Source organism: Acanthopagrus latus, chromosome 12 (assembly GCF_904848185.1).
Source record: "Acanthopagrus latus isolate v.2019 chromosome 12, fAcaLat1.1, whole genome shotgun sequence".
In the NCBI taxonomy this organism is placed as follows: Eukaryota; Metazoa; Chordata; class Actinopteri; order Spariformes; family Sparidae; genus Acanthopagrus; species Acanthopagrus latus.
In genome coordinates, this window is record NC_051050.1 from 2,704,703 (window position 1) to 2,724,831 (window position 20,129).

Consider the following 20,129-nt stretch of genomic DNA (forward strand, 5'->3'; position numbering starts at 1 on the left):
ACATGGTTGTTTAAGAAAACAGAAGCTTCTCACTGCATCAGTTAGGGCTGAATAACTTGTTGCCAGCTGAAACATAGTAATCACTGCAGTAATTATCCAACGGAAGGCCCTCTTTGCTTAGTTAAATTCAGGTGATGCCTTTTTTTTTGGCCTGGCAGTGTATATCACAGTGTGAACATATCCAGATGATCATATAGATATTTTCATCACGATAACGATACAGAATCACTGTACTGCCCAGCCCTAAGTTTTGGCCATTTGAAATGTTTTGTGACCAACGCAAACTAAGATTCCATTCACAGTAATTTTAATCATAGAGCACTTTTCAAAAAGCTTTACTTTGGTGCTGCATGCAAGGCAGCAAGTTCAAATCAACAGACTATGAAATACATAAGAAAAGACATGACCTGACAAAAAAGGGTAAAACTGAGTCCAGTAATAAAATGTACAAGAAATGGAGCAAAGCCGTAACACAAAGCTAACATTTATCAACACCTGTCATATTGTATTAGCCCTGGTGACCTGTTTGATCAGTACTTGTGTGTTTGTGTTCGAAAACAGAAGCTACAAGAAAGCATTAAAAGAAAGAGAGAACTTTTTGTCCTCCTAGCATTTCCCTGTGGTTTTACTGTTAGCAACATGGCTACTGTCCAACAGAACTTGTGCTGTGATTCAACCTTCATTTTACTAGGAAAGATCCAGCCCAGGGACTAGCACAGTGATAGCAACACTTACAGTGAACCAATTTGTATCTGGATGGTGTCATTATCTACAGCCATTACTGTGCAGTCAGTTCACCAATTCTCCGCCGTTGTTTGTTCACTCAGAGCGAAGCAGCTCTGGCGTAAAGACATGTCAGTGTGTAATTCACACAGCAAGCTAGCGCCGCGTCTCCTAAAGAGGCAGTGCATGTCATAATGATGAGTGTCTACCAAAATTACATTATTAGATATCAGTAAATAGGATGCTATCTCACTGTTGCTGGGGGAAAGTTCACTGAAGTCTCGGTCGGGTGGGCTGACCGTCGCAGTGATTTTCATCAAGACAGTAACTACAGGAGGTTTCTGCTGGGGACAGACATTGTTTTTCAGCCAGAAATGTGACAAATAGCCGGTAGGACAGACAGGAGGACAGACACTTCTCCACGTATGCTGATCAGGCAAAACATTATGACCACCTGCCTAATATTGTTAAGGTTCCCCTTGTGCAGCCAAAACAGCTCTGACCTGTCAAGACAATGACTCAAGACCTCTGACAGTGTCCTGTGGTGTCTGGCACCGGGGTGTTTTATAGTGGATCCTCTGGGTCCTGTATGTCGGGGGGGTGGAGCCTCCGTGGATCAGAGCTGCTCCAGCACTTCTTACAGATGCTCGATCAGATTGTGATCTGGGGAATTTGGAGGCTCACTGTCCTGTAGTGTTGCATTTTATTTCATTTCTTGTAATTTTGTTGAGTGAAGGATCTGTTTAGTTACCACACTGTGAACACCATCAGATCGACATACCCCTGCCAGCTTATCCAATCACATGGGTTCGGTTTGCCAATGCTGTGCCTCTGATACTACCTCCAGAGCTGCAGCTAAATTTCACCCTCACCGCATCTGAAACTTTCACACAGAGTAGGATGCAGAGAATTGGCACATGATCCCTGCACGCAAAGAGCAGTGTGAATGGGGGCTACTATTTACTTTAAGTTACAAGTTGACAGCAAACATGTTGCCAGTTTAATTTAACTGTAGTTGTTATTTAACTGTTGATGAACCATGCATTAAGCTGTTGTAGAGGTTTATAAACATCAGCTACAATGTTATAATGACATCCAAATAATGTTTATACATAAACTGCTCTGTAAATGGTTAATACATACAAAGTTACAATTATAAACATCAATGCAACTTTGCATTAAACAGCTGCTTCGTGAATGATTTAGAATGTTTTCATTGTTTTTTAACAGTGAAATAACTATTTAATACAGGTTGAATAAGTATACAGTTGCCGTTTATTAATGACATTATTATTAATTGTTGCCAAAACCAAAGCTATCTGCATGGAGAGATGTGAAACAATCTACATTTTGTTATTTGGTTCAACTGACCCTGCAATGGCCCCTTTTCCTTACTGATGTTCTACCAGGAACCTGTCTGACCCACAGCCAATGTTTTACTTTGATGTGACCAACACCACACATAACTGTCAAATTGAACTATCACTGTCCAGAGAAGTAACCAAGCAATGTGGCATGTAGCCCATGTTTATTGACATTGTCAGGCCCCCTCCCCCCCACGATAATTCTCCACTTTGATGTGAAATATCACCACAAAGTGACACATGTGGCAGACTTCAGTGCAGCAGCTCGTCTTCATAGCTGTGCTGTTACTTTTCACAGAGCTCTCAGAGTAATTGGATGGCCTGCTAGAAAAGTGATAACAGTGTTGCACATTCTTTTCTGTCAAGAGATTGTTAAAGGTTACAATGTGTTTTCTCCTGCAGCTCTCTCCTGTTTGATCGTTGGAATGGCTACAGTAGTGACAACCATCACCGGCCTTTCCACCTCTGCCATCGCCACCAATGGATTTGTACGAGGAGGTACACATCACTTTCCTTTCTAGAATGATAAGTTATCTATAGTCACGAGAGAATATGTCACGAAAGTAGTAAACCCAAGTGACCATTGATTTACTCGAATTCTTCTAATGAGCAGCATAACTGTCCTGTAACATTTTGGCTCTTCTTGCTGTTTGGCATGAAACCAGATAATCCAGGAGTGTGATTTTTACTGGCATGAGCAGCTATCAGTCATCCATCATGATGTAGCATTATATGTGCTTTCAGGGGGAACGTCGGGTTAAACACACAACTCGCCCAGTCATTGCAGTGAGAGGAGAAATTTAATGAGACTCCACACTGTTCACTTAATGTTGAAGTGAATGGAGGCAGGGGCTCCGGTTGGGTGGTCCGGCATGGATCAACACAGGCGTCAGTCACTACGACAGGCAAAACATGCTCATAGTTATTTCAGTATGTCATATTCAAAAGAAGAATAATGTCAGTCATATTCTATTAGTTACTACAAACTATGGGGACAACAATGCTTTAGATAAGTCAATAAGAACAACAAAGTTGTTAATTAAATCAATTAAGTGGTAGAGATTAGAGTTGGGTCGATTCCATCGCCGATGTCCGACAGCCATCGACTTCTGAGCCATGTACGATTGTAACACCCCCCTCCCCTTATTGACTACTGGTTTTCATTTTTGGAAATACAGTGTGACCGTTGATTGTCGATCTTGGAAACAAAACCTTACTCAAGCTCAATTTAATCGCTTTATCTGAGGCTTTCAACCACAATTTGGTCCTTGTCAGCAGATGAAATCAATCAGTATGTTGGAATCGCAGAGGAAATCATGATTACAATAGTGTCACAAAACGATTCTGTGATAATTGATAAATTGACATATTACCCCTAAAAAGGCAAAGTGCAGGAATGTGCTTAGTCCTAGACCTATCTTCATGCCATCACTTGTCTCATTCAATCTGTATAAATTCAGTCTGTTTAGATTAGTGCACAGGTGTTTACACCACGAGGAGTCGTGAAGTTCTGTGTTGTGCACAGTGACATTCAGGGGGATCTGTATAGACCCCCCCCCCCCCCCCCCCCCCCCGTAGTGTGTGCTGCTTCTAAACATCATCGACTCAAGACGAGCACGTCATCAGTAAAAGACGCACTTTAAAAAGGGTAGCCATGTCGTAATGGAGATGCAAATTCCCGTCGCGCTTGGTTGACATGCCAACTCGAGCAGAGTTGAGCCAAGCCAGCACCTGTGTATGAAAGAGCTAAATGTGGAGCTGTGAATGTGAATTTTTCTGACATGAAAAACAAGCCATTCAATAACCAGTCAATTGTGGTAGGGATTTCTTGGTAGTAATGTCATTGTAAAATTCCATCCTATGGGAGATTAGAGCCATAAAACGGAAACATGTAATTCTACAGCAGAACAGTGTGACTTTTTATGTGCTGCTGAATTCTTCAGCAAAGCTTTTGGTAACTCTAAGCTGCTTTGTTGTAGGCAAATCAGGCTAGAGCCCAGTGTTGGAAGTACCATGCCCAGCCAGACACGCTGTTTCCAACAGCTGAGTGAAGTCTGATCCCAGAACTAAAATAACCTTGATGTGGAGCATGGGCTGCTCTGGAGACTTCTCCTAATTGTTTGTTTTGAGTTGCTCTGGTTATCTTTAACACTTCAGACTATGAGAGGATAGTGCATACATGACCATTGATTGTTGTTCTAATGGAAGCTTCCGGTGGCCTTGTTTGGTCCAAATAACAGTTGGGTCTCAGGAGGATATCTAAGTATCAGGCTGTGACTCTCGTGTTGATATTGAAGTCAACTCAAAGAGGAATGACAGTTTGGACCATGTTTATGCCTCGTCGGGGACAAACTGCTTACAATAAGTCCCCAGTGCAATCCTTTTAGATCGCTTTATCATCAGGCTGTATGTATAAACATGGCTGATGAAAGAATCGTAGATCTATTCTGACAATGTTTTGATATCTTCAAAGTTTTCACAACTGTTAACTGTTACTAACATCTTGCCCCTTCCCTTTTGTTTGCAGGTGGAGCGTATTATTTGATTTCTAGGAGTTTGGGCCCAGAGTTTGGAGGCTCTATTGGTCTGATCTTTGCCTTTGCCAATGCCGTGGCTGTAGCCATGTATGTGGTGGGATTTGCGGAAACGGTTGTGGAACTTCTTGCTGTAAGTCCCTCTGTGTCTCATGCTGCGTTTAAGCAGTTGGTGATCATCACTGCGTCTCTGGCCTTGTTGGAGCACTTTCAACACTGCGTCCCTACTGGCTACCCACCTTTCCTTAGCCTTATAGACGGCTTGGGGGATAGAATGCCTTGCAATGCAACCATTTATATGATAATTAAGACCAAGTTAACTAACACCAGCGGTGTTTATTGGTCCATTCATTCATTAACTCTACTGGTTTATATGTAAGAGGCAGTGATTTGTCAATTAAAGGATAGTTTCACAATTTTTCAAGTTTATGAGCATAGTTTATGAGCCCGGCCTAGTGTAGAAGTAAATAAATCCCTGATAAATCATTTACAGGCCACACAAATCAGACAGATGAAATTTCAAAATCAATTTTGGCCTGTGGCCAATTTTCTCTTGTGAAAAGATTGAAAAGAATGAAAAACAAAGCTTTATTTGGTTTTTTTTTTGTTTTTTTTTCATTACTTTTTTATGTTTTTTCGTTATGTATTTTGAATCCTCAACTGAATAACAGATTAACTGATGATCTTTTCTGGCCTGTAGCTGCGGTTAGCAACATCAGATTTTTGTCCAAACTGTTTAATAAAAATATTTTGTAATATCAACAGACTTTTATGTTTGCTCTTCTCATTGTTATTCAATTTAACAGCTCCTTGTATTGTCTCTCAGGGTGTAGATGCCATCATGACAGATGAAATCAATGATATCCGAATAATCGGCACCATCACAGTAATCCTTCTCCTGGGCATCTCTTTGGCAGGAATGGAATGGGAGGCCAAGGTATGAACAGGATTCCATCTCTGATACAGTGATGCTAAAATAAACTTGTGTGTGGACCCTAGAATTGCTACATCTACGTCTTTCCACAACAGGACACTGTCGGGTTGCCACTCTTTACAAGAAAAGTTGTTCACTATCTGTAGAGCGCTGTGTTAATTTACTGCTGATGCAAACGCAACATTTCCTACAGCTGCAGAAACACGAGTCGACTTTTATGAAGAAGCACGTCAGTTATAGGAAATGCAATGTCCCAGTTAATGCAGTGATGATGGACCTACAACACAAAACAACATCATAATCAGCAACAGTGGATCAGTTTTTGATGTGTCAGGAAGTAGTTTTAATCAGTTTGTGGGAGTAATGGAACAAGAAGAAGTGGTTAGATGTAGAGCTGCAGGTGACAGGATTCACACCTCCAACTTCTCTGTGAGATAATCAACTCCTTTTCCCTGAATTTTATCAGGTTCCCTTAAAATCCAAAATATTGGCAAAAAGGTGCCTTTGCTCCTAACTTTAACAACAAATCCTCCCCCATTGTCTTGTCAGTCAACTCTCCTTATTCTCTTTACGTGATGAATTGAATGTGACTTCTGCTACCCTGTGCTGTGACTCTTCTGCTGTAAAGAGCAGACATTTTCAGTTCATTATAATTACGTTCGTCAGCCAACTAAGAATTAATTTTATTTATTGTTTTTAAGCAAAGGCAAAATTAAGTTGGAGGCATCTTGCAAGTTATGTAATCAGTGTACAACTGAACACTGTAGAACACCGGGATGCCAGCACACAGAATAACTGATGCTTACATTGTATTAAGAGATCAGCAGTGACTAATGAATTGGTTGATGTATTCCACTTTAGGCCCAGATCTTCTTGCTCATTGTCCTCATCACAGCCATCTGCAACTACTTCATTGGATCCTTCATTAATTTTGAGTCCAAGAAACCTAAGGGCTTTTTTGGCTATGACGGTATGTCCACACACTGATTTCTTTCAAGTGAGACTTCCCATTAGACAGAATTGACCATCTGTACCATCATATAATCCTGACAGCTGTACTGAAACAGCGTTGGCACTGAAGGCTTTGTCAGCTGCCTTTTTTGTATTTAAAACTTCTTTTTCTGTCAGGTTCAATCATGTGGGAAAACATGGGTCCAGACTTTCGAGGGGAAACGTTCTTCTCTGTCTTCGCCATTTTCTTCCCTGCAGCCACTGGTATTCTGGCTGGAGCCAACATTTCAGGAGACCTTGCTGTGAGTCAACTGGATTTATTAACAAAACCTCTTTTTAAAAAGGGGCTTATTTTAATGTGATACATTTGACTAAAGCTGTCAATCCAAGCAAAATTATTGTCTCAATGTCATCTTTATCAGACCTTAACTTAAGTTAATCTGCTACTAGATGAATGCCAGTAGTGCTTTAATTGATTGAAAGTGGTGAGACACTGGAACAGTGATTTTGCACCACACTTGGCAGAGGACTGATCCTTTAAATTTCTTTATTGATATAAAATACAAGGTTTGTGCGGTTATAAATTGCTTGTAGTTTATGTTGTGGTTGTTGGTTGCAGGACCCACAGTTAGCCATTCCCAGAGGAACTCTTCTGGCCATCCTGATTACAGGAATAGTCTACCTGGGAGTTGCTGTTTCAACAGGTGCAGTAATTGACTATATGTGATTTTCTCTGTAGCTTTCACAGTCTGGAATCTTTCAAGCACATCACATTTCTTAGAGTTTTAATGTGTGCATCATACCTTTCTCACGCCAGGCTCCTGTATTGTAAGAGACGCCAGTGGAGTTTTGAATGATACTATCACACAGGCTGTTGGCAATTGCAGTGATGCTGCATGCAGATTAGGCTTTGACTTCTCTTCCTGTAAGAGTGCCAAAAACTGTGACTATGGACTCCATAATGACTTTCAGGTATGAAGCATCTCTATCAGAAAATTAGGTTGCAGGTTATTACATTTCAGAGATGGAGGTTAAAATAACTGTAAATTTATATTTTATCTTTTGTTCAGGTGATGAGTCTGGTTTCTGGTTTTGGTCCCATCATCTCTGCCGGAATCTTCTCTGCCACTCTGTCCTCAGCACTGGCCTCTTTAGTCAGTGCACCCAAAGTTTTTCAGGTAACATCCAAACTAAACTGCTTCAAGGTTTCTAATGAATTCCACTAACAACCTTGAGCAATTTATGTAGTTTTGAATTGTAATACATTTTGTAGTTTGGGATTGTGAACAACTGAAACTCTATCGTTCTGTTTCACAGGCTTTATGTAAGGACAACATCTACCCCGGCCTTAGCATGTTTGCCAAAGGTTACGGCAAGAACAACGAGCCCCTCAAAGGCTACATCCTTACCTTTGTTATCGCTTTGGCCTTCATTCTCATCGGTATGGCTGCACACACTACTCATTTTGGCACTGGTCTTGTATGAGATCACAATAATCAAAAGCCTAAAATCTCAGAGGCTGCAATATTCAGTATACTCTCCTGAATTAACAATAAAGTTGTGATTTTGCAGTTATGTTTCATTGTAAAGTTCTGTAGTTTCAGAATAATTTCCAAGATGTCTATGGAAAGAACAATGAAATTCGTACTCATAATAGGTACATTAAAGACAACATTCAATTTGGTGCACAATGCCACTACAATCTGAATCCCATTCATGACTTGCTCTGCGCCACTGAGGCTTGTGGCCAAAGTTGAACCTGGCCCTGACTGCCTGAACCTAGCAGCCAGCACAGCTGGAATTACTTTGTCTCTGATTGCTACCTGATTTTAGAACATTAAAAGATTTTAGAACATTAGTTCTGACCAAAGTTTCGTGCAATGAACGATTTTGGCCTGACTGGTGCAGAGAAAAGGTCAGGGTTTAACCAGAATCATTAGGAGTCATCTGAGCACCATCAGTAGCTCTACCAAATTCTGTACCTGTTGTTGGGATGGTTGCTATGGATCCAAGTGTTAGTAATGGTCCAACAAATGGACTGACTGACATTACTATAGTGAATTCTTGATGTTAGCAGGAAAAACTCTCTTTTCACAGTATGCCTCACTTTTATAGATTTAGAAATCAGTCTACTGTTCTTGCTGAAAGGACTGGTGGACAGGAAAATTCAGCTTTGACTTTTGGCCCATTCTGAATGGTCTTTTTTTTTTTTCTTTTCTTCTTACAGCTGAGTTGAACGTAATTGCCCCCATCATCTCCAACTTTTTCTTGGCATCCTATGCCTTGATCAACTTTTCGGTGTTCCATGCATCACTGGCTAACTCACCAGGTAAGATCAAGATCAAGAAATGTACATAAGAAAGAAGCACTAGATCAAGAAGTTAAGAAGACAGGGGAACTTGTTACAAGAGACCTCCCTTGTCATAGTGTAAAATGAGCAGCCATGATAGCACAGTCATGAGTGATATGTTGTTTAACAATGCCTGTGATGGTAAATGAAGGGGTTTCAAAAGGATTTACTTGAAGCACTTAGACGTGTCCTGAGCTGTAGAGTGCCTCAAAGAGCTTAGAACCAGTGTTTAACAGCTCACAAGACCGGCCCTCTCAGACTGAGCATAGAAAAGCTACTGAGGTGGATATAGTAGTTGGATGATCATCTACACGACTTGCCTTTTTTTCTTTTAGCAGGGATATTGATCAGGGCTGTGAATATGCCAGAGTTAGCCAAGTGGCTTTTTTCCAGACAGAAGAAGAGAGGGCAGGTTATACAAAAAATTAACCCAGCAAAGGATTGAAATTTGGTAGAGGAATTCTGGAAAGTACAACATGCCATTGTTAATAGAATGATTTAACATTGCCAAGAATTAATGAAATACGACCAAAGAAAATTATACCTAGACAGAATCAAGTACTTACAAACACTGATTTGCACTTTTCATTCAGTATTGTAGGCATATCAAATACTTGCCAAAAAACTATAATTTAGATCTTCACTTAGTCATCTAAACAAAATGCTACACTACATATTTGCTTGTTTTTTCTTATTTTTTTCTTTAAGGTTAGGGTTAATTCACCAAAATTAGAAATGCATTGTCAGTTCCTTCCACTGTGTCAATCCATGCAGGTAGTTCTGGTTTTATTTGTCCAGATTTTGAGATACCCGTTGATGAAAGTCTGATTGTGTTGTCTATATAATTGACAACATTACATGAATATTACCCTGATTCCAAAAAGGTTTGAAAGTTGTGTAAAATGTAAATGAAACAGTCTGTTGTTTTGAAGTATTACCAAGCTCATGTAATACTATCCTTATCCAATTTGTGTTTGACAAAGTAATCCTTTTCACATAAAGATTCTGCAATATTTTTTCTGGGGGGAGGTTTATTGGTGAGTAAAGGATATGTTTAGTTGTCAGACTGTGAACACAGTAAGATCGACACAGTCCTGCCTGCCCAGTCCCCTCATCTCGCCTCTGTTGTGGCTCTATTACTCCTTCCACTGGCGAATCAGAAGATTCCCGCCTTGACAAGACAGCGTAGATGGGGCTAGACTTGATCCACGACAATTTCCCTCGGAATAAGTTTTCTTGAATCTTTTTCTTGAATGCTACATCCTCACTTTTATTAACAAATAGTAATGTACAAAACACTCAGATAATATTAGCAGGCTTTTTTTTTTTTTTTTGAAGCTTCAAGGATTAGCTTTAATTTTACTAGTAACTTGACAAAATGCCAAAAGAAATCTTAAGCTTAAGTGAGACCTTGCCTTTAAGGGATAAAGCTGTTGAGTTATCCAGAGTGATGTAAACAATTTTTGTGGGACAATGTTCTTGAAATTTCAAACACGATAACCTTAAGAACATTTTTTAACAATAACAAAAATAAAACATCTTTCTGGAATGGTATCACCGTAGGTAAGTGAGAAAATGTTTAATTGTTTTGTCATTTGAGTAAACCTTACTCATTAGACTGTAGTGAACAGCTGAATGTAATGCATGTAGTTGAATTTGTTTTTATATTGAGTTCTGTGCTTTTTCCCCCTCAATATCAAAGCTCTAGCAGAACTCCAGGTACAGATTCTTTATCTGCTTCTAATTCCTCCAAGCAGGTCATTTATTTGCATGGACTTAAATGGTACATGACTCTATTAGAGGCGAGCAGTAATACATTGACTAATGGATTTTCTTCCTGCCTCTGTAATCACAAACTATAAACCCCATTTGGTGGTCTGGCCTCAGAAGGGACAATCTCTTCCCACTCTGGGGCACACATTAAACCCCTGAATGGGACTGAGAGGAAGAGCACCTTCAATGTACCCTTTATGTCCTTGTGTTTGTTTTAGACTGTCATTGTGTAACCACACACAGTCGGACTGTATCCCATCACTAAAATCCCTCTAGTGTAGTTTCTGTGATACTCAGTAAATAAATCACATCCTTTATAGCTGGTATAATCGTCTGGTCTCCAGTCTAACAGGCTGCTAACTCCCATTCTTTAACCCAGCACGTATCCAACTTTAACTTTATTCATGCTCTATAACATCAACATTTAATATTTTAAGACCATGTTACTGAGAAACTTATTGTGAAACATTGTCTTTCATGTAGGAAGACAACGGTCATTCCTGACTTTTAGTTCTCTGCATTGCAGGACATGATTTGGTTAAAGTTAAACGATCTGACAAATTTGACTTCCCTCTATTCAACCTTAACATGAAGTTAATTTCCTTACCTATTACCATACTTAATAATCCCCACACACTGTGAGTTGCACCCTGATATTGTTAAGTTTTCTTTGCCTTTGGTGCATTGTTGAGACTTGTCTTCATTGGTGCTGTAGGGTGGCGTCCCAGCTTCAAGTACTACAACATGTGGATTTCTCTTGCTGGAGCTATACTGTGCTGTGTGGTCATGTTTGTCATCAACTGGTGGGCTGCGCTCCTCACCAACGTCATTGTTTTGGGGCTTTTTATCTACGTCAGCTACAAGAAGCCAGGTGAGTTACTAAGTACTCATTTTGCCCCATTTGGCTGATGTGTTCATGACAACAGTTATTTTTCCTACCCACTACCGCTGCAATGATTAATCGATTAGCTGTTTAATTAATCACCATCTATTCTGATATCGATTCATTGGTCTCAGTCTTTTCTTTTTTCATAGTCTTTACTCTGAATATTTTCTAGTTATTTTCTTCTCTGTGACAATAAATTGAATATTTTTGTGTTGTGGACCAAAAACCAAACATTTTAGGCAGTAGGCAATTTGTTAATTTTCAACACCTTGTCTGTTTTATTCATCCACTGACTGTGGTTGTTTTGGTTTAAGAGCTATGGTCAAGGCCATACATTCTTACTTGCACATACATTGATCAGATAAAGGTTCCATGAGTCAGGCAGAGTAGACTAATATATTCAACTAGCTGTCCCAGCACTCTCTGTGCTACTGGGGGATTGAGCGGGGGGATGGTTTCCCCCTTTGTCCCCTCTCAAATCACCTGCTGATTTTATAAAAATGTATAACTGATTATTTCACAGTAATGTGTTTTAATTCACTCATGAAAAGAAAGACAAAGTCACTTTGTTGTCTTTCTCTATCATATAAACTGGAAGTAATGAAAATGAAGACTAGCTAACGAATGCTAGCCCAGTGTTACCAGAAGTGAAAAACATGTCACCGCCAAGTTAGGCCAGTATCATCTATACAGTGCATTGCTACATGATACTGAGCTGTCAAGTTGTTCCACCCCCAACACATTTCCTCTGCACCTCTTCAAACACAAGGCTTGATTTGCAGCTTTGCACACACACCTGTGTGCACACTCAGTTTGACATGCAGCTACACACACATACAAGGCCTTCTCAGTGCCTGTGACACCGCATGGGTGGACGGCCTTTAGCCCAGCACGATGACCCGTAAACACACTTCCTAACTGCACTGTGTGTTTCTGCCTGCATGCGTTCTCCCCTCCAGATGTGAACTGGGGGTCATCCACCCAGGCTCTGACCTACCACCAGGCTCTGACCCACACTCTGCACCTCAGCGGAGTGGAGGACCACATCAAGAACTTCAGGTATCAAACACAAAGAAGCAATCCCTCTGATTTAACTAAACACGCTGATGTACATGAATTGAAAGTAGCTATTGTGTGGCAGGTCACAGCTACCTTAATAAGGTTTACCTAAACTTCAAATTAATACAAGGGCCACAAGTTGTTCCCTGAAATTATATAGCGCTGTTTTATATGTTTAGTGGTGCCAGTGTAGACAGTGTAAATATGCCATTGTAGGCTGCTGGGCAATGTTTGAAATGTTCTATTTCGCTACCAGTACAATTCATATGTTGTAGTGCCAGTACTGTGTACCTTTGTTCTTGGGTACAGGGCTTAAGTTTGAGGAACTTCACTGAAAGGATTTTAACATGATTAACTACCAAATGCATCAGTATTAAATAAAGAACATGACCATAACAAAATATTCTGAGGACCCTGACACACCAGGCCATTGTTGAGTGCCTGCGGTCCTAGTTGTTGCAGTGAGTCCCACATTGTTGAGACTAGTAGGCCCTTGTCAACTTTTTGGTTGACTGAGCATGTTGAATCAGCGGTGGGGCCCATCGGTGAGTGAAATAACTCTGATTGACCATTCAGCTAAGCAAATCAGTGATAAATGGGGAAAGAAAGGGGAAGCCCTGTCACTGCAGTATTCATCATTTCACCCATTTAATGCTGCTTTTCTTTATTTTTCCTCCCCACCAGTGCCATTTGCAACTCTATATTAGACATATTATCAGAAGTGACTATATAAGCAAAGTGTTTTTTTACTAACACTGCTTTATCAAATCAGCTTGTTATCAGTTTGTGCATCTGCAGTCTTGAGCGTTGTGGTTTACCTTTTCAATGACAAATACTGACTACTGCTAACTGGTGGTATGAAAAGCTGTTTTCCTCTCATGCAAGCGCAGCATGTACAAGCTAGCTGACCATCAGCTAGTGTCTTGGCACGATTTCAAGTGCAGCATTTGGACTGAAACACAGGATGACATGAGGCGACGCAGCAGTCGCCACCAGTTTGGTGTCTGCACCCTAAAGTTAGGCAACTTCTCTAACTTACATCAGGAAATTTCGTGTCAAAGCATAAGCAAACAAGACTGAGATCGAGCATTTGTTTTTATCAACTTATTGCATGAGGGAAATTAGGTCTGCTGTCAAACAAACTGGGCTGACAGCTCACATACTGTACATATTGTCCTACACAGCCAAGTTTCTCAATGAATAGTAAAAAGAAAAAAAAGCAGTTTAGTGTTTTGTGCCTTTAACTGGGATTATGGTCTGGCAGTATTGTTGAAATCACCATTAATGAACCTTTCCTTTAATTTAACTTCCACGTTAATAGTTGAGTTTATAGTTTGCACTGTGATTATCAAAGTAGAATTATTGCTTTTCTGACAGTATGAACAAAAACTTAAAATTATATGGATAATGTACACAAAATCACTTCATACAGCTAAACATATTGTAAAAGTGACTGCATATAATGTGTTATATGGGTACAATACTAAATATATCAAAAACATGACGCAGGTCTCATCAAAAAGAGATAATTATTTACACACTATATCCACCATGTTCCACGTGTTAGTTCTGCATTCCTGCACATGTAGCACATGGTACATTGGGGTTTTGGAGGATATTAGTGATAATGTGCCTCTGGATTGTTCCCATGGTAGCAGGAGATTAAAAGCCATCTGATGGTGTCTTCACAGTGACCCGTGTGTTTCTCTGATCTCCCTCTTGTCTCCTCCATTAAATCCCATGGTGCTTAACATATTTGCTTTGATGTGCACTACTCTGCTCTTATTTTCATTTTTGCATGCTAAGAAGACTAGAAGCCACTGTTCAGATCAGAAGAAACAGTGGCTGCATGTAAAAGCTGATGATGCTTTAAATATGACCTGTTGATGTTCTCTCTTGGGTGTGTCCGACTGTAGACCCCAGTGCTTAGTGATGACTGGATACCCCAACTCTCGTCCAGCTATCATTGACCTGGTTCACGCCTTCACCAAGAACGTGGGCCTGATGATCTGTGGTCATATTCGCACGGTGAGAAGATTACACTGAGAACACTGTTACTGATGTTCTTTTGCCTTTTGTTAAGTGTATGCTCTAAAAACTTCAACAGTGAAACTGAAATATGTTATTGATGATAGAATTTAATTTGAAAGGACCAATGCTGGGGATATCAGTATGGATGGAAACTAATTTATTTATTTGTTTAATTATTATTTTATAGGGATAAGTATGTAGCATCAATCAATGCCACACACCACAACATTCCCAGCCTGAGCTAATCTGAAAAGCCTGTCCATAGACGTGCTTTAGATACACAAAGTTTAACAATAAACACATACAAGAGACACACAAACTCTTTAGATACAGAGCTACAGTTTGAATGTTATACCTGTCTTTGAGCCTGATGCACTGGCCCTGCTGTCCAGGGTCTGTTCTGGATTTGGAAATGTGGGGCTTTTTTATTGCTGTTTAAAGGCCAGATTTTAACTGCTGCAACCAGCTACCAATCAATGTTTTCTCTTCTTGCTTTGAGCTAATTTTTTGTCAATTTCATTTGAAGCTAATTTCGCTTTTAAACATCACGGCAGTTTTGTGATCTCTCACCTGCTTTGCTCAAATTGTAACTCTTATGAGGCAGCCTGGAGCTCAGAAATGAGCACATCAGTGAGCCTCAGTGGTGATACAGTTGATACGTTTGTTTCACTCGTGTATACACAGTGTAAAAAGCCTTTTACAAATCCCCTGGCAGGCATAACTGATTCACAATGGAAAGTCCATTTTGATTAGATGAATGAGGCTCTGTGCAGTCCAGCAGCTCTCTGGCTCTGTGGAACACGGCACCCTCCACAAGTGGCCTCTGATCTGTCCTCCTGCCTGCTTCCATTAGGGACCGTAGCACAAGTTAAACGCTGTAAACATTCCCAGTTAATGGCATTTCAGTTTCCTATCTCAAGAGCATCTTTGTAAGCTCGCTGCTTCAGAAATAAAGAAAGTCTTTGATGAGGAGATTCAGAACAGAACATTTACAACAGGTTGACATCTTCATTGAAAATCTGATTAAATTAAGTTCCCTATGATGTCTAACCTTGAAAATGTAGACCCCCACAGCTGCCCACTTGGAAATTTTATTTGCTGCAGACTTCCAACATATCAGAATGCAAGGCTATGGGATTAATTTGTGTGTGTGCGTGTGTTTGTGTGCACCCACAGGGGTACAGAAGGCCAAACTTCAAAGATCTGGCCACAGACCAGGCCCGATATCAGCGCTGGCTGCTTAAAAATGAGTGCAAGGCCTTCTACACACCAGTGTTTGCTGAGGACATGAGGCAAGGCACACAGTACCTGCTCCAGGTGAGAAAACAGCCCAGTGTTGCCAGTTATTAGAGCTCAAATGGATTTAGCCTTGATCTGGATAATAGCAGAGGTTGTGTGAGTCTAGACTGCTGTTTCTCAGTGAAGTTGTTGTGCTATTCAGTGATAACAGCCAGCAGTGTTGGCTCAGTGTACTCTGTTTGTATTTGTTGCTGTGAATTAAGTTACAACTGTCTCCATACAACCGATAACAGCTTGAACAGTCCCAGAATGTCTTCATTTTTCAGAATAACAGTGCCAGTGGTTGGCCAAGTAGGCAAGAAATGAGTCGAGGTGTGAATTCTTTTGTGATTTAAATTCTTCTCTCTCCCAAGGCTGCCGGCCTGGGTCGCCTGAAGCCGAACACATTGGTGCTGGGCTTCAAGAACGACTGGAGGGATGGCGACATGATGAATGTGGAGACTTACATCAGTATGATCCAGTAAGTTAATCGATGACTGAGCCCTTTACCAGTGTAACATTTCAAAAGGCATCCTACCTGTAGTATGCCCCCAAATAGTGTTTGAGTTTTCTTAGCTTGGCTGTCAATTTTAGCATAAACTCAAGTTGTCATTATCATTAGTCTTTGGCCCAACGGCAAAAGTAGGTCTCCAACCTAATACTAGTGAATATGCTGAAATCAATGAGATATGAAGGAATCAAACATGCATTATAGATGAATCAGACGTATACACTTTGATAGAGTATCTGATTATCCAATTGACTATGAAATTGTGTGTAAGCGCAGTACATGATGCAGGGATGCCAAGAAGTCAAACATACACACACGCACACTCACTCACTCACTCTCACACACACACACACACACACACACACACACACACACACAGGAGAACAGTGTTGGTCCATGTGAAACCCTGATGCCTGCCGAACACTGTGTCAGTCATGTGAGTCTATGAGTGAAGGATTTACGCTGAACGAGTTCCTGATTGTAAGGTGTAGGATTATGCCATTTGAGCTGAAGGTCAGAGATGGTTCAGCACTACAATATTAAAAGCGCAGCTAATGCGCTCAGCAATGTGACCTTTACTTTCCATTCAATGAGTTACGATGTTGGAACTTCAAGGTTGAAACTGCAAGACTGAGACAGAGATTTAAACCTGGCATTTGCTGTATGCAGTTGCCATCCATCTTCTATTTTGAATGGTCCATGTCTTTGTTACTCTGGTCTGTGTTCAGTTTAGCATATCACGCTTCATTCTGACCACTGCTGATGGTGATATTTATTCCTGTGTTATTTGTCTCAGTGATGCCTTTGACTCCCAGTTTGGTGCTGTCATCCTGCGGCTGAAAGAGGGCCTGGATGTGTCCCACATCCAAGGACAAGGTATGAAACACATGAACAAACATCCAAAACATGGTTCCAGAAAAGGGTTTAGCAACGTGTTTGAAACCAATACTTTTTCAATATTCTTATGTAACACATTAGGGCAGATCCATAATCCCATGTAGAATCATGGAATGTACTATATCAGAGTAAATCATAAAATTAGGTTGTCCATAGCATGCATCACTCTTTCATAAAGGGCATGCTTTTGAGGGACGGTAGATAATCTTTCTATATTTCTTAGGTTACACTATGATAAACAATATCTATCTTGATATTTTGAAATTTATAAGTGTTTGGACTGAGTGACAAAATGTAACTATACAATACAATACTTTTTTACTAATAAATATGTGTATATATGCAAGTGTGTGTATCTATCTATCTATCTATCTATCTATCTATCTATCTATCTATCTATCTATCTATCTATCTATCTACTATAATCTTATTTTTCCACTCATCTTCTTATTTTTTCTTCTTCCTCTGTCTCCCTCCCTCCATCTGTCCTCTCGTTCCATGTCCTCCCAGATGAGTTGCTGTCCTCCCAGGAGAAATCCTCCGGGATGAAAGACGTAATCGTGTCCATAGACACCAGCAAAGACTCTGATGCTGATTCATCCAAGCCGTCCTCTAAGGCCACCAGCCTTCAGAACAGTCCAGCGACACAGAAAGGTCAGCCTGCCTCAGAGTGAACATCTTTACATTCATCTGAAGTGCTTTTTGTATTCCCTTTTAATCTGCCAAGCAGACACGATACAGTCACATCCGGCTGAGACACTGCTGATGTGGCAGCATGGAAATGGAAAAATAATGACTTTTAACATTAGATGATTGTATTTGTGAATTCCAGCCATTAAAACACTTACTGTATATACCATAACATCACATGTATACATTCTCACTGCACTTATGCATGCATAAACGCACTTGCGTGTGTTCATTCATGTGTTTGGCCGTGCGTGCATTTGTGTATGGGGCGATTTTTTTCCTTGAGGAAAACCATTCAACACTGTTTTCAGAGACCCCTTAATCCATCAATAGCTTCCCTTGTTCTGCCTCTACACACACACACAAACTGCTTTGACAGGAAGTCGTCTCAGTGACCTGTGACCCTGGTCTTCCCACTGCGCCCAGTTTTTTAGTCCACAGATGTCTTGGGTCTGCTCTGTGTGTGTGTGTGTGTGTGTGTGTGTGTGTGAGAGAAAGAGACCGAGAGAGATCTACACTGTCAATGTGGTGTATACTGTAAGCACCACCCACGCAATTCTGAACAAGTTAACATTATTATGAAATAAGTTTTGTTTGTAGACCTGGGATTTGTTTTGATGACAGTGGTGTTGAACTTGAACAGTGGGGGGCGCCAAATCTCACAAAATGGTAGTTTCTATATAATGTTTGTTTACCAAGAAGAACGTATAACAAAAGTATACAATTCAGCTCAATAACTGTCAAGCAGACAAAACAGTGATTTTTTTCATAATCACCATTATTAGCTTAAGCCTATGGCAGCTTATATTGCTTAAATTAGCCTAGCAGATGTTTTCCTCCACACATACGGTAGCTTAGCAATTGATATTCATTATTTACCCGCTTAGTACACAATATTTCGACACTGTTGAGCTATTGCGAGAGGAGAACAAATATCAGCATCGTCTTCATCTTAGCTGCTTGCCGTTATCTACCTGGTGCTACACTGTTGGTATGTTTAGGAAGGAGGTGTGCTTGGGCAGACAAGGTGAAAAAGATGTGCTATGAGAATTTCCAAATGACGATGTATTCTAAGAGGATGATACGGAACGATGTTCTCACTTTACATCGATGGTATTAGATCAGTGGACTGATACATCAACCCAGAATGAATACATCAATACAACACCCTTGATATGCTGCCAGTGCTGCTTAGCCACACACATTGCTACTTTTTCCTTTACAAAACCAACAGGTTATCAGAGTGTGAAGATGAATGTCTTGATTTGGGTAATCCTCTTAGCTCCAACCAAAGCTCCTACCTGAGCTGTCATTAAGACAAGAGTCTTTGCCCAGCTCCCCTCCTCACTGTGGAGTTAATTTCCACTCTGACTCACCGTGAGAGATTTTCACTCTAATCCAAGTACAGTCTTAGCGGAGTAGTTCAGCTTTGATAATTAGAACTGATTCATGCGTATTTAATACTCTCACATGTCCTTGAATGTTGCTTAACTAATGGCCAGTGGAGGCCAGATAGATTTTAAGTAGAGCGTTCTGGCTCAGAACTGCCAGTTTTATTGTTCAGGTCAGGCCACAGAAATTCCCAGAAATGAGGAGAAAAAGTTGAGCTCTCTGTAAAACCTCCTGCCAGTGGAAAACCTTCAGAAAAGGTTTTTGTTTTCCATGAACCTGAGTGCCAGTCTGTTAGCATGACGCTCACAGCTTACGTGCGCGTGTGTGTGTACGTGTGTGTGTGTGCGCACACAGAGTTCTGGGTTGTAAATTGATCACACACCGAATCAACGTTTCAGCTCAATTGCATTTTTTTTTTTTTGTCTCACGTTTCCCAGATGACGACGATGATGGCAAAGCTACAACTCAGCCCCTGCTGAAAAAAGGCAGGAGATCCACTTTATTGGGTTGCCTTAAAATCTCTCTCTTGCTTTCTCTGCTTGGTTTTATCTTACATTCTGTTTTTGTCGTGTGCTCTTAAGTCATACTTTCCTTTCCCTTTGCTCTCCTTCCTCTATCACCTCATTCTTCACAGTATATTTTGAATTCCTCTTGTATTAACATAGCGTCCTGCACCCTGCTGTCTCTGTCTTGTGTCTCTCCACGTATGCCCTGCGTTTCAGGCCCTGCTAGCTACTTGGCTTTGGGGAATAACAT

The 20,129-nt window shown here is 40.5% G+C and overlaps 1 protein-coding gene across 2 annotated transcripts in view; it reads left to right on the top strand.

Annotated features, from left to right (window-relative positions):
* The window catches only part of slc12a2 (solute carrier family 12 member 2), a 65,992-nt gene that overhangs the window by 29,347 nt on the left and 16,516 nt on the right, over positions 1-20,129 (top strand). Inside the window, exons 4-21 of one of the 2 annotated variants that reach the window (XM_037116811.1) lie at positions 2,490-2,585; positions 4,615-4,754; positions 5,448-5,558; positions 6,417-6,525; positions 6,684-6,808; positions 7,126-7,210; positions 7,324-7,478; positions 7,577-7,684; positions 7,824-7,947; positions 8,734-8,835; positions 11,345-11,500; positions 12,475-12,574; positions 14,491-14,602; positions 15,782-15,922; positions 16,258-16,364; positions 17,191-17,270; positions 17,802-17,945; positions 19,811-19,858. In XM_037116811.1, the coding sequence (XP_036972706.1) occupies positions 2,490-2,585; positions 4,615-4,754; positions 5,448-5,558; positions 6,417-6,525; positions 6,684-6,808; positions 7,126-7,210; positions 7,324-7,478; positions 7,577-7,684; positions 7,824-7,947; positions 8,734-8,835; positions 11,345-11,500; positions 12,475-12,574; positions 14,491-14,602; positions 15,782-15,922; positions 16,258-16,364; positions 17,191-17,270; positions 17,802-17,945; positions 19,811-19,858 (2,043 nt within the window). The remainder of the gene's footprint in view (positions 1-2,489; positions 2,586-4,614; positions 4,755-5,447; positions 5,559-6,416; positions 6,526-6,683; positions 6,809-7,125; positions 7,211-7,323; positions 7,479-7,576; positions 7,685-7,823; positions 7,948-8,733; positions 8,836-11,344; positions 11,501-12,474; positions 12,575-14,490; positions 14,603-15,781; positions 15,923-16,257; positions 16,365-17,190; positions 17,271-17,801; positions 17,946-19,810; positions 19,859-20,129) is intronic. The other variant, XM_037116812.1, reaches the window with a different exon arrangement.